The sequence below is a fragment of the Rhipicephalus sanguineus genome, chromosome 1, assembly GCF_013339695.2.
Source record: "Rhipicephalus sanguineus isolate Rsan-2018 chromosome 1, BIME_Rsan_1.4, whole genome shotgun sequence".
Taxonomy (NCBI): domain Eukaryota; kingdom Metazoa; phylum Arthropoda; class Arachnida; order Ixodida; family Ixodidae; genus Rhipicephalus; species Rhipicephalus sanguineus.
This window is the reverse complement of record NC_051176.1, coordinates 21,878,880-21,893,528: the sequence shown is the minus strand read 5'-3', so window position 1 is coordinate 21,893,528 and position 14,649 is coordinate 21,878,880. Positions and strand designations below refer to the sequence as shown.

The following is a 14,649-nucleotide window of genomic DNA, read 5'->3' as shown; positions in this document are numbered from 1 at the left end:
AGACTTGGTTCATCGAATGTTGTAGCAGTATTATAGGCTATAACTGCAGTGTAGCAGTGTTGTAGCAGTGTTACAGGCTATAACGCCAACAGGCAGAAAAAAGAGTGTTCCACACTCGCCGTCATAGCTACTGGCGGCGCTGATTGACGCTCCTACGTTTAAGTGTACATATTTATTATTATTTATTATTTCCAAATACTGTTGGCCGTCATGGCCGTAACAGGGTGGGTACAGTGATTTTAATGATAACACATAATATAGTAAGTAGAACATAGTATAATGAAAACAAAACTGTAGAAAAAAATACATATTTTTCAAAAACCAATAAGAAACTGTAGGAAGAAAAAAAAAACCCATACCCCATAAAGTGGGCGGGGAGATGGCCGTCGCGGTAGCACAGTTGGTAGAGCATCGAACGCGTTATTCGAAGGTCGCAGGTTCGGTCCCTGCCCGCGGCTAGTTATCTTTACGTCCACTTTTCTTTCTTCACGTTTACGTTATATTTACTACTAATATCCCCTATACCTTCATTGGCATTATTGTCTGTTAGTGCTCATTAATGGTGTGTATAACCAAGAAAAAACGAGCCCTTAAAGTTAACACTTCTTTCCTTCAGGCTACAACTTAATAAATTTAAGCTGTTCGTGTCTATCAGTGTGCCTCGAGAAGCTCTGTACCTGAGTGCAAATATTCTGCTACAAGATATCTTCAAGTTTCGTTACCTCCTGTCCTTGACGCGACTCGATCCACTTCAAGGAGAACGAAGCAAACATAACTGTCGGTCTTCGCTCTGTGTTCGCCACATTCCTAGCCGCCACTTTATTTGTACCATGTAGGAAACGAAAATATCAAATACGGCATTCGAATATGTTTAAGAAAACATTTTGTTGGCCTTATGCAAACGCAGTCAGCGCTAGATTACGAAGTAAACAACATGGTCAGTTCATACAGAGCAGGAAAAAAAGAACGACAGCGCCACCATAGGCGATGAACTGTGACCGATAGTATAGCTAAAAGCGCTCGTATAACGTTATTGTGCATGATGAAAATACTTGCGTCGTCAGCGTTTTAACAAGTCTCGGTGTCATAAGAGCTGCTTTCACATGCACATTTGTGTACACGTGAAATGACGAGTCTTTCTATAATTTGCCACGAACCAATACAAAAGAGTATTACAGTTTTAGGCTAATAGCGTAACCGTGATAAGGTCTTCCACTGCTCGTGGAAGCACCTTTAACCGCCGCATGAACGCTCTGCTGAGGGTTTGCAGAGACCTCAGTTGTGACTTAGGTTCAAACGTGAGTCCGCACTTAATTATGCACCTGCTCGCTGCCCACCTAATCTTAAAATCTCTCGCCATTTAGCGTCTATTGTTTTTATTTTAAACCGAGCGCCTTTACTGGGAACAGGCAGTGCACGCGGTTGCGTCGCGCAATTAAGGAGACATCAGATAAGAGCAACGTTTAATTAGCTAAGTTGGCGGCTTGTATATCTCTGGGATTTCCGAGACACAACGATGAAGAAAAAACCGTAAGTGTTAGAAACGGTGTGTATGGCCCACGTGTACCTTTTCCGCTACGGCTAATTAGCCAGTACAGCACATATACACAAATTATTTTTCATTATGTTTTGGCGTCATAAGATGGTGTTATAATGGCGACACGGAGCGCTGTTTTGCTGACTTTGACGGCCTCCTCGCCGACGTGTGTTGGAGATAACGGCTGTGGTTACGACACCGGGCGCTCAATATATTATGTAAATTTGGACAAAATGATGCTAGACAACGAGCAAAGTAGCATTTATGCTTTGCCTAGTTCTTCGAGTGTCTTGCTCGCAATAGCTAACGAGAAATATCTCTGATTAACTGCCGAGCGTGTATGGGCTGAGCGAATGACTCCATCCCTCAGAAAGCGTGCCTCGCAATTCGGCTTTAAGAATTTGGGTCCACAACAAGTGGAAACTCTCATTACTGAAGGCACTCAACCGCAGACGACATCGCCATTTCTTCTTTGTACCCTGCATGACATGACGTTGTCGTGGTCTGCTGATGATCAACTGGAAATGTATCATTAGGCCATCTTTTATCTTTATGCGGCTGATTCTCCGTGGGCGCAAATTACATTCACGAACAAGACCGTTTATTCAGCGGCGGCCGAATAAAGATACGTCTAGAATAAAAAATAACATTTCTTTATCGCTACATACAATTCATGAATCCAGCTTATATGAAACCAGACCACAGCGTGGTACGGCATTCGTTAAAGATCTCAGTAGTGTTACCAGTACATAAAAAAACGTAGTCAAAGCTGCGTGCGCTGTCTGGCACGGGATGATGTTTGACTTGTTATGCGGTTGGTTATCGCTGCTTCGCTGTTATCAGTATTTCTCAATCAAACGCCAAATCGCGAGATTGTCTCTGGCGTCAAGCGCACCCGTCGTGACGTCAAGCAATTTTGCACGCTTAAGAGAGTTGATTTTACCGTGTAGATATACTTTCGTGTCACTAGTTTTTTTTCAAGGAGAACGTCCTGGAAAAAAGCACTTACGCTTCCAACAGTGAGCTGCCACCGCGACACAGGCGAGTGTCAGGCACGCCGTGTTTCTGTGAATGGAGCTTGTGTGTTTGGTTAGGTTGTAGTAGGCACTCCTTGTACGAGACAAGCGGTGATTGAGGCACGAGAGGCAAAAGCAAACGCTTCCCGTGAGGAAAGTGCTGAGATCTCTATATCAGCGACGTCCCTTAAGCGAGCAATAATTCGCTTGTTCCTGACAGTTGACAGCAATTACCAAACACTTTCGATTTCTCTCTTATAAAAGGCCAAGAAGCTGTGACGCTTGGTTTGCTTTTTCGTGCCTGTGTGTTGAGTTAGTTTCGATGCTAAGAAATTCCTGTAGTATGCGGCGCCCGTACAGTTTAGCCGCACCCACGCAGTTAGCGCTTACCAAAACTATAAAACGCCAAACAAAAACTTGGTGATGAGTAAAATGGTTTTTTTGTGTGCTCTAGTTGTGCATTCTAATTAAGATTTTTTTACACATTTGATGATACACGTACGTACTTGCAAAGTTCTGTCGGTCCCGGTGGTATAGCAGTTGCGGTGCTCGGCTCTTTCGATGCCGGTTTCGGTGGAGGCGAAATGGCGGAGGCCCGTGTACTGCGCGACGTCAGTGTATGACGTGAACCAGAGGCGATTGCAATTATCCGCAACCCTCCACTGAGGCGTGTCTTGGCACTTAAAACCCCAGATACTATTTCAAGCCTTACGAGCATTGACCGGCGCTGTCAACACGAGTGATGCAAAAATCCTTAATGATGTGATGACGTCACCACATGACGTCACCATGGGCGCGCGTCGCATGATGGCATCAACACATGACATCTCGCTGCTCAAGGGTGGTTCGATCAATGAGGCAGCTAGGTGCAGGCAGCTTTCGGGGGGGGGGGGGGGATGAACAGACCGACTGAGAAGAAAAACAAGAAGATGGCCTTCGAGCCGTCTATGGCGAGCGCATAAGAGACACCGTGAGTTTTATAGCTGTCTAAAGAAAGGTGTCTGCTGGGAATGTTGGTAGTCTTCTTTTGTTGTTGTTTGGGATCACGTGTTTATTTTTATGAGTATATAAGCGTATGTGTTCTTCAATAAATACGAGTTGATAGTTCCGTGTCCGTGTTTTGCTCAGCGTTTAAGGAAGTTATCTATGAGCTTAATCACTAAGCGTTTTGGATACCTATTCGACATGTCGCATATTGCACCTCGGTGGTGAAATAAATATCACTGCACTCATGTAGAATGTTCTTTTTTTTTCAGCGCCACATGATATTTTCCTACACTTTCCTTGTTAGTGAACGCTGATAATTATACCATGTCAACTACACGCCATTGAGGTCTATACGCCCTGTAATTTTCCTGTGTATTTCAGCGACTATGCGTGTTTAAGGGTTGTGATTTGCCACATAAAAAAATTCACCCCACCTCCCCGAAGGGAATCGTGAGGAAATGCGAATGCATTTCTTTGGGCACGAGTGTGCGGCGAAGTAATTATATAATGAATGACGAGACGGTGAGTTGTAGGGTAACCATTTATTCAACACCCGTTTGTGTTATCGTTGCACTTGACGGCCACGATCACTTCCTTGTGGTCGGTAAAGTGCTCGGTCAGAGGGTCTTTGAGAAGCATGCGGGCGTCACAGTTTCGGGTAAAGACTATATCAATGCAAGTACCGTGAATGGTTGTGGGGCAGAGTTCGGATGCGGTAGAGGCACACTGCATAGAGTGCTTGGTGCGCATGTACTCGACAAGCCACTGTCCACTCGTCTTTCGCACGTCAACGTTAAAGTCACCAACCAAGACAACGGGGCCAGAGCTTTTGGAGCGCGCACAGACACTTTCCATGGCCGCATCGAGCTGCGCGGCAACAGCGTCTCGGGCGAGGTTGGGCGCGAGGTACACAGTCAACACAAAGACTCCGTCTCCGGTGTAGGCGAGCATGTACATGTCCTCGTACGGAGACGCGTCTCGCACGGGCGAGGTGGCAACGGCGTGCGATATCATGTTGCCGTACACATTGCACACGAGATTGACGCCGCACTACTCGCCGTTCGTGTCGCTTCTGGCAAAGTAGTACGGGTCGACGGCGTCGTCACCACCGACGCTAGGGCAGACTCGGCGGTCGAGGACGAGAAGCGAGGACTGGGATTGCCGGCGCAGTTTAGGAGCGAGCGAACGGGAGAGTGGGGCGCCCGCCGAGAGGAGAAGCGCCGAAGCACGCGCCTACCCTTGCCCACACTCTCCCACACACGCGCGAGCTCCGCCTCACGCGCCCGAGCGCGCTCCTCCTCTCCACTCACTCTCCGCTGATCCGCCCGCACCACCTGCTCCGGTTGCTAGGGGCGAAGAGGAGCGCGCGCGCTCGCAGCTGTTGCTATGGGATAGGGGGGCGTGAGCGGAGGGATCGCGGACGCCGCACGGCGCCTGACATAGCTCGACTAAGAAATGCATTCGCATTTAAAAATGTGCGCAGCTTGTACTGGTTGCGCAAGCCCGGAGCCATCAGCGGAGATAGTGTTCAACCTAGCTGTGTTTTGCTAGAAGTACTAAGTATGGCTAGACTTGACTATTCTTCTCCGGTTTCGGTCGGTTCCCCACACTACACAAGTGTCACGTGGTTTTGGCGGGAGCATGTCACTTGACTAGCTTTTACGTGGTTTCCGCGGGAACACTTCACGTGACTAGCTGCGTGATGTTACGTGATTTAGTAACGTGACTAGCTGTTACGGGGTTTTCGGCGGGAACACGTCACGTGACGAGCTCTTGCATTTGAGTGGTAAGATGTCACGCGACTAGCTGTTACGTGATGTTACTTGATTTTGGTCACGTGAATAGTTGTTACGTGGTTTTGGCAGGAACATGTCGTGTTAGTAGCTGTTACTTTACGTAATTTTAGTCCCGTGGCTAGCTGTTACACGTTTTCTGGCGAGAACATGTTACGTGACTAGTTGCTGCGTGATGTTACTAGATATTTAGTCACGTGACGAGTTGTTACGTATTGTTTCGTGATTTTGTCACGTGCCTAGCTCTTACATGATGTTACATGATTTTAGGCAAGTGGCTAGCTGTTACGTGGTTTTTGGCAGGATTATGTCACGTGACTAGCTGTTACATGGTTTGGGCGGGGCCATGTGACGTGACTAGATATTACGTGATGTTACGTCATTTTAGTCACGTGCCTAGCTGCTACATGTGATTTTTAGTCACGTGACTAGTTGTTGGGTGATGTTGCCTGAGTTTAGTCACGTAACCAGTTACGCGATGCTACGTCATTTTAGTTATGTGACTAGATGTTACGTGATTTTAGGTGGTTTTAGTCACCTTACTAGTTACGTGATGTTACGTGATTTTAGTCACTTGACTGGATGTTGCCTATGCGTGATCTTTAGTCACGTGGCTAGTTGCGTGATGTTGCGTGATTCGAGTCACTTGATTAGTTCTTACGAGCAGGTACATAACTTTTAGCCCCGTGACTATTTCTTACATGATGTTACCTGATTTTAGTCCTGCGACTAGCTGTTGCGAGGCGTTACGGGATTTTTAGTCACGTAACAGACTCGCCCATCGTAGTTATTGCATTCTACGCCGGAGAAGTTGACGCACGTGCTCTGGGAGCGAAGCAAAAGGCGGAGCGGTTCGTGATGATGATAATTACTGTTCGCACCATCCGGCGCAAAGAAAATCTTAAATAGCTCCGCTCTTTAAACAAGTTCATGTAATTTGAATTATTTATGCTCATTTCCTTGGCGAAGAATCTGTGCGGATATTTTGAAGGCCGTAACGGGCGTCACCCCGGTTTTAGTGTCACTTTAATACTGCATCAAAACCGCAATATTGCGATAGCAATTATATGTACACTATCGGCAAGTTTTTGCCGTCGCCGTCATGCTCTGTGTAAAGTCCAAATTGTTAACATCGCTCCGCGCATCGTATGTTCTACGCGCGAGCGCTGAGGACGAACGCGGCAGAAGCGGAGATGAGACGAGCCGGCCATCTCCTCGCATGGAGGGCGCACGCCACAACAGGCTGCGTGAGAGGCCTGATGTCGATGGCTCCTTGTTACGTTGTTGTGTTTCTCACAACGTGCAGGTTCTTATTCAATGGGTCTCCGAGACGTCACTATAGACACCCACAAAAGGACGAGGCCGTTTGCACACAATATTTAATACATACACGGAAAACGAGCACACATCACACTGAACCCAATATAACAATACCCAGCTAAACCGTGAAATCAAAGTCCTAAACTAGCAGTTCCTAGTTGTAGCGGAGAGACGACGTACGAACGCTGGTCTCACCAAGGTCCGTAGTGGTTGACCGGTTTCGGAGAGTAGCGCGTAGACCACTGGTAGAAACAGCCTTCCCAGGCTGCTAGTCACAGAGGAGGCACGGACGCCGTAGCCGCGTCCCTGCCGAGCACCCAAGCCAGAGCTCGCGCCCGAAGCCCGAGAGCTCAGCGTGTCCACGGGCACAGGACGTCACGCAGCAGGAACTCGTCAGAGACGCGCCGCCATGGCCTGCTCGTACGTGGCAGGTCCGTCCGGGCTCAGCTGGTCACCAGGGCTCGGGTCCGGAACCCAACAGCCGAAAGCATGGCCCGTCTTCCTCGCTGCTTCTCTCGTCCACCCCCTCTCGCCACCAGGTTTCGCCCTTTCTTCCTCGCGCATCCCGTGCCCTTTCCCTATTGGCCACTTTTTGTCTTCAGACGTTCTTATTTTTGCATTCCATGGTCTCTGTGGCCTTCTCTGATTGGGTCCTTCTCTTCTTTGTCATTATATTTTCCAGCGCTCGTGGCAGCTTCGTCGCCCTCTACTTCTACTCGGTGTCGTGATGGCGTGCACTTTGAACACCCGCGAACACCACTGATCACACTTCTCAAGCAAAGAAGAAACGCCCAGCTCGTCCTTCGTCGGGCGGAGGAGCACGAAGGAGCACCGGTCAGAAAGGGGGGGGGGGGCGCTGCGTCGCTAGCACCAACCGCGAACTTTGATCATAAGGACACGGTCGCGGGGACTATTTGATAGACAGTGTATTAGTAGGCGCATCGTATAGCTCCGTAAGCGCTGTGCTCTCACCTAATTCTCGTTGAGAAAGCGCGAAGACCGCTTCGCCCCCTGGACCTTTGCGGATTCGCAAAAGGATGAATTATGGCATAATGGGCACCTCGCAACTGTACTTGCATTAGACATTTTAGGGTAGTTTGAAACGGCTAATGTTACGCGAACAGATGTTCGCTTCCATGCGGCATGGTCCCGGTATACGTCGAGAACCCAAGCCAGACTAGCATTTGGGTAGGCGAGGCGCACGGGGCCCCATAACGCTACCGTGTTCTACTCTTGAAGGCGAAGTACTCCAAATTTTTGATCGAAGCCATGACGCGAATAATTAAACAGTTAATTATTGCTAGCTTGTTTAATTAATTCATCCAATTTATGCTAAAGTAATGCTATGGATGGAGCTAGCTGGTTCATGATGGCTTATCGATGAGCTTATGGTCGGGTAACACACACTACAAAGGCCTGGCCGACCACCCCACCTCGACCGCTGGATCCGTGGACCTTACCACCGTTCACTATTATACTTTATACACGAAGCAAATTTGCATGTGCACTTTTGATACCACGAATTACTATACCTAAAGGTAGGCTTTTGAAACAAACAAACAAAACAAAAACAGGTCCTGTTAAAGTGTTTCCTTTGTGTTCTTCGTAGTGCGTGTTGCCTATCATAAGCGTATCGCTAAGCCAATATGTGACAGAATGGCCTGATTCCTCAAAGGCTTCTGCTGTCACTTATTTCCGATACTTCCCTCTCCGCTTCGCCCCGAACCTATTTTTTTGTGCATGTCAGTAGATATTAGGCACCGTTCTGTAAGCACACCCGCGTTATGACACAAACGGTCCCCCGTTTGTGTCAGCTAAGATCCCTGCTGTAAACTTTTCGAAAGATGGTCTAATGGCAGCTCTCTGTGTGTGACGCAGATTCAAGGGATACTTCCGCGCATTCCTGTGCGGCCGCTGCTGGTCTAAGGAGGGAGCCGCTGACAAGCAGTGCGCCACCAGGAGCCCCCACGGGCAGCTGCGTTCTCTGCGCTACTCGTCAGCCAAGGCGACGCAGAGCTTCAAGCTCAACAGTTTTCCCACAAGGGCTGCCTCGGTGGACCGACGCCGGGTCACGTGCCGCAATGGCGCGGCGGCACAGCCTTCGGGACTGGCCATCAACGACGGATGAAAACAAACACTTTGCCCCGCCGGAGAGAGACCAAGCAAGCAACGGCACGCGCTCACTTAGCGAGTCGTGCTTTAGAAGGAACCCTGTAGTGAGCGTGTGCCCGGAATAAATCGAAATAGAATAAAAAGCAAAGAGAGCCTTTTTTTCAGCGCATTGGGCTTCAGGTTCTAGCGACCCGCCGCGACGGCAGAGTGGATATGTATGACATTCCGCTGCTGAGAATGAGGTCGTAGGTTTGGTTCCCGGTCCTGGTGGCCGTGTTCTTTGACGGCAGTAGAAGCTTTCATGCACTTAGATTTAAGTGAGTATCCTCTTTTGCAGCACGTGCTCTCCAAGCACAATGTAATTTTTATGTCGTTTTGCCACCGCCTGGCAACATCGGCTACGCCCATGCACTGCGTGTTGATTTCATGTTTGCGTTCGGGTAAAACTTGTGAACGTTGTATCATACAAACGGAATGTATCATGCAGACGAAATTGCGAAGAATCACAGGTTGCAGAGAACTAAAATATACACAATTGTGCATTTACTCGTATAATAGTTAATAAACACTGCACGCACAGATTCGAACCTGCGCAATTTTGCATTTTTTAAAGTATGTTTTATGTATACTTCCCAAGAGTGCACTAATGTTATGCGCAAAGGCCTTGCGCATTCTTATAGAGGTAGGCATATTTAGGCATTAAAATTCAGGATAGCAATGGGTGCGGTATCTGGCACTTTGTAAAAGTTCCCTGTGTTGGAACACGAATGCGCTGCGCTGCATTTTTGGAACAACCGTTTCACCAGCTATTCTCCTTCGATGAAACGTAGAGGTACATGCCAGCATCACTTCAGTGTACTTGGAGGCGAGTTGTTACCATTGTTACTCCTCGTTCGAGCTGTATTGCACCAACACTACGCACCGGGACACTGCGAACAACACTTGTCCTTTTGCAGATGGTTGCGGTCTGTATGCATAGAAAGGCAGCATCAACGATGGCATTGTCATGAAATGTTCCAATATTTCATCGACGGACACATTTCGCGCAAAGCGTACCTAACGTTTAATTCATCTTAACGTGCACGTAATCACTCCGCACTAAACAGAAAACACGCTCAGTAGCGTACATATCATTATAAAAACCGGTACGTGGGTAGTCGCGGGGTGCAGGGGCACAATTATTGGATATGATCGGCACTGTAATTTCTCTGCTGCTTTACTGCAAGGGCTGAGTCAGCGCAAGGTCTTGCTAAACAACTTGTTCGGCCTGCGCCGCACTCAACACCAAACGGCATTAGTGTCTTGACCTTCCCACTATCCCCCTCGTGGCTGTATCCTGCAGTGCCGTTAACGATAGATAAATATCACACAGCTTTCGAAAAAGAAACCTGACCCACCTCTACCTCGAAGATATTTGCGCTTTTGGGGATCGTATAAAAGCTTCCATATTTATACTTATCGAAACCCGCGGGTTTAATTAACTAAAGTCCGCCGAAAGCATTTTGGCGACCGAGAGGTTAAGTCGCAGAGATGAGCGGGCACTTTGCGGCTTCATTGGTCTCCTTTTGCAGTCGCATTTCTACTCTAACGTAGAAGAGCTTGTCGCTGGGCTAGTTGACACATAACTTTCGGGAAAAAATTTACACGAATAAGTCAGCCGGAAAATAGACGCAGCACAGGAATATGCGCGCTTTTCCTGTGCTTCGTCTTTTTGCCTGGTGGTGCTAACGCATCTAATTTTTTTCCTCAAAGGTAATCAAACGTGTGCTGCAGTTTTGCCGCTAATGTTCACCCGTATAGCACGTATAGTGTCGCGTTACTAAGCTCGAGGGCGCGGGTTCGATTCCCGACCTCGGCGGCCGCATTTTGCTGAAGGCGAAGAACACCCATGTGCTTAAATTTAGGTGCACGTTAAAGAACCCCAGGTGGTCGAAATCCCTCCTACGGCATGCCTCATAATCATGTGTTTGTTTTTGCACGTAAAACCCCACCAATTGTTATCACTCCGTAATGTTCCTGTCACCAATGAGCGAGGACCGTGAAAATGTTGTGACACACACAAGCGCACTTCGCTTCAAAGCCTGTGTGGGAATATCAGCGAGAGGGTCGAGGCGGGGGCAGGCTCCGAATTCTTAGAGGAGAATCACCAAATTAACGCACTGAAATGTTTATACCTGCAGTTTTTGTTCGGCGCGAAAACGTGTAGACTGCTTTGCCACTAATAAAAGATTACGGTGTAATCTTTCTCGCGCGCGATGACTCGCCGTGAATGCGATTAGCCGTATGCACTGTACGTAGGCATCATCTGCATTATTATGAAGTCGCGTCTTGGTCAAGACTTTCTGAGCATCTCAGTGCCTTCACCCACTTCAGTTTCTGACGTAGGCAATATGGGGCGCTGCGTTAGCAGCTATGGCCAATTTCCACTGCCCAACAGGATGTGACCGCGATAAGCGAGGTAAATTCAAAAAAACTCGCTTGTAGCACGAAGCCGCAAGGAAATCCATATAGATTTCTAGCTTCTTAGTTGCCTATTGCAAACGTCAAAATTCCAAACTGAGATCACTGCTGATGTTAAGGCCATAAGATCTGGACAAGAGTCGCTTGAATCGAAAATCTCTGGTATTATGAAAAGACTGGACGTATTAGAGGAAAAGTCGCTAAATGTGGATGAGGTCACCCTGAAAGTTTCTAGCATGGCACAAACTATTGAAGAAGTAAACGGTCAGAACAGCCTTCTGGAAGCTCGTCTAAATGAGCTGGAAGACCGGTCGCGCCGTGACAACTTAATTTTCCACGGCCTCCCTGACAGCAGTGAGACGTGGCAAGAAACTGAAGCGCATATAGGAAGAATAATCAAGAGCATTACCGACGCAGTTCCGTCAGACGCCATACAACGTGCGCACCGCCTTGGCTAATTCACACCTAATAAATGCCGTCCTGTTATCGCAAAGTTTACTAGCTTTAAAACAAGAGAAAAACTTCTGTCTCTGCGCAGTCAATTCAAGCAAAAAAAAACATTAGTATAAGCTAGGACTTCTCGCTTGCTACCCGAACCGCACGAAGAAAACTGATAGCTTTCGGTAAGTGCCAGGCAACTTCCGAACCCTTCAAGCTGCGTTATGACAAATTAATCCTTAATGGAATATGGTACGTGTACAACGCCACTACTGATCAAATTCGAGAAATTGAGAAGGCTAGTGATAATCTAGAGCGTTCATTCCCAGTTCCGTCACGTCCTTCTAACTAGCGGCGCGAGAGGAGCAGTGGCTCATTTTCTTTTCCCCAAGTTTCAGTTTTTTATACTAATGTAAGAAGTGCCTCTAACAAACATGATGCTTTATCGGCCGCAATCGACACATGTTCTGCGAAGATCATTGCGCTTACTGAAACATGGTTACCTGCGCATGTCACGGACCCTGAAGTTTTCAACAGTGCCGTGCAATTTAGTGTTTATCGCTGTGATCGTACTTTACGTAGAGGAGGTGGCGTCCTTTTCGCAATTTCAAATGACATTCCATCTATTATCTGTACCAACGACGACATAGAGATAGTATGGGCTTCAGTAACACTTGACCACAAAAAATTTGTCCGAGGCGTATGCTATCGCTCACCTTCTGCATCATCTACATTTTTTACTGCGCTGCATGATAGTATTAACCTTGTGCGCACGCGTTTTCCGTCATCACCAATTCTACTTATGGGCGATTTTAATCTTCCAAACATAACATGGGACAATCATACTCCTTTGCACGCTCCTTTTTCATTAACAGCTGGTGACTTTTTAGATTTATGCTCCGTTTTTTCCTTGTCGCAGCTCGTATCTAAACCGACACGTGAATCATCTAACACTGCAAACACCCTTGACCTGGTCTTGACATCCCACCCAGACATTATCTCTGAGATCACGCATCTACCTGGCGTAAGCGATCATTGCATCCTAGCATTTTCTATTAACGTTTCCACACCAAGACCGAAGAAACTCAAGAAAATTATACATGTTCACAAAAAAGCAAACTTCACGGCAATAAATGACGAACTAACTGCATTCCTTGATACTTTCTTACTAAATTTTGAAAATCGATCGGTTCAGCACAACTGGTACATGTTTGCCGCTAAAGTTCAGGAGTTGACTGAAAAATACATTCCAACTCGCACCATCACCTCCCATTATAATGCTCCATGGTACAATGCACATTTAAAGCGCCTATCTAACCGCAAAAAACGCCTATATCGCTCCGCAAAACTCATGCCTACTAATGCACGCTGGTCTGCGTATAAAGCTGCTTTCGATACCTGCATAACGGCTGTAAAATATGGTAAATCTAACTTTCTATCCAATGTACTTCCTTCTGTGCTAAAGAACAACGTCAAAAAGTTTTGGAGCGTAATATATCCCTCACGCGATGAACATATAACTCTGGAAGACTCATCAGGCACTCGTATACCAATTGATCAATGCGCTGCAGCTCTTAACAACTCATTTGCAAAAAAACTTTTCTGCCTCTAGCAATGATCGCCTACCTCCTACTCGCCAATACGATTGTGTTGTTATGCCCCCAGTGACTGTTGACATGGACGGTGTTGGGAAACTAATTGATTCTTGCACCATCACTCATCGCCTGGTTACGATTCTGTTAACTCAAAATTTCTAAAAAAATACCAGAGATGTTAGTTCTATTATCCTAACTAAACTCCTTCAGCAATCACTGGATACATCTACTCTGCCCACACATTGGAAAATCGGGAAGCTTTTTCCACTTCATAAGCCAGGCAATAAAAATTCAGCTGCTAATTATCGTCCCATCTCACTCGTAAGTACTAGCTGCAAACTTCTCGAAGATATCATTTTCAAACATCTTGTTAACTTTCTCGACTCCAATGCATTTTTCACACCAGCCCAGCATGGATTTAGTAAAACTTCCTCATGTGAATCTCAGCTCGCTCTCTTCACTCATAAACTGCATCGCATTCTTGATCGTTCATCACTTGCCGATTGCATTTTGTAGACTTCGCCAAAGCATTTGATAATGTCTCTCATAAACATTTAATCTACAAATTAAGTCTGCTAAACCTGGATACTAACATTCTTAGATGGACTGAATGCTTCCTATCTAACCGTACTCAATTCGTAATCGCTAACGGCCACAGTTCAACACTTCGAAATGTAACTTCCGGTGTGCCCCAAGGTTCTGTGCTCGGACCTCTTTTGTTCCTTATTTACATTAACGACCTATCTGCCTCGCTATCATCTAACATTCATTTATTTGCTGACGACTGTGTTATATTTCGTGAAATAACCAGTATTGACGATCACAACCATCTTCAGTCTGATTTAACTGCCGTAACTAACTGGTGTGAACATTGGTTAATGGAACTAAACGTCACTAAATGTAAAGTCATGCGTGTGTCCCGTTCAACTAACAGCATGCACACTTATTACCTTCATAACGTTCCCCTTGAATTTGTTGACTCTTATAAATATCTAGGTGTACATATAACTACTAACTTATCTTGGAACACCCACATCGACTACGTAATTCGGAATGCTAACCGAACCCTAGGCTATTTACGCCGTAACTTTTCAACTGCACCTTCATCTCTAAAAAAGCTTCTTTATACTACCCTTGTACGACCTAAATTAGAATATGCATGCGTTATTTGGGATACTACTACTGACAAATTGATATCTTCATTAGAACTCGTCCAAAATAATTCAGCTCGCTTCATCTTATGTAACTACAATCGAACTGTAAGTGTATCTGCTATGAAAAACAATCTTTCACTCTCATCACTATCTTCCCATCGTAAAGTCACGCGTCTGGTCCTTTTTCACAAACTATTCCACCATCCAACTCTCCGTAACGAACTCATTTCACAGCCG

The 14,649-nt window shown here is 46.5% G+C and overlaps 1 protein-coding gene across 1 annotated transcript in view; it reads left to right on the top strand.

Moving 5' to 3' along the window:
* LOC119397698 (tachykinin-like peptides receptor 86C) overlaps positions 1–8,803 on the top strand; it is a 907,940-nt gene extending 899,137 nt beyond the window's left edge. The window contains exon 5 of the mRNA XM_037665326.2: positions 8,532–8,803. Coding sequence (XP_037521254.2) covers positions 8,532–8,781 — 250 coding nt within the window. The 3' untranslated portion in view covers positions 8,782–8,803. The remainder of the gene's footprint in view (positions 1–8,531) is intronic.
* Positions 8,804–14,649: the final 5,846 nt, after the last annotated feature.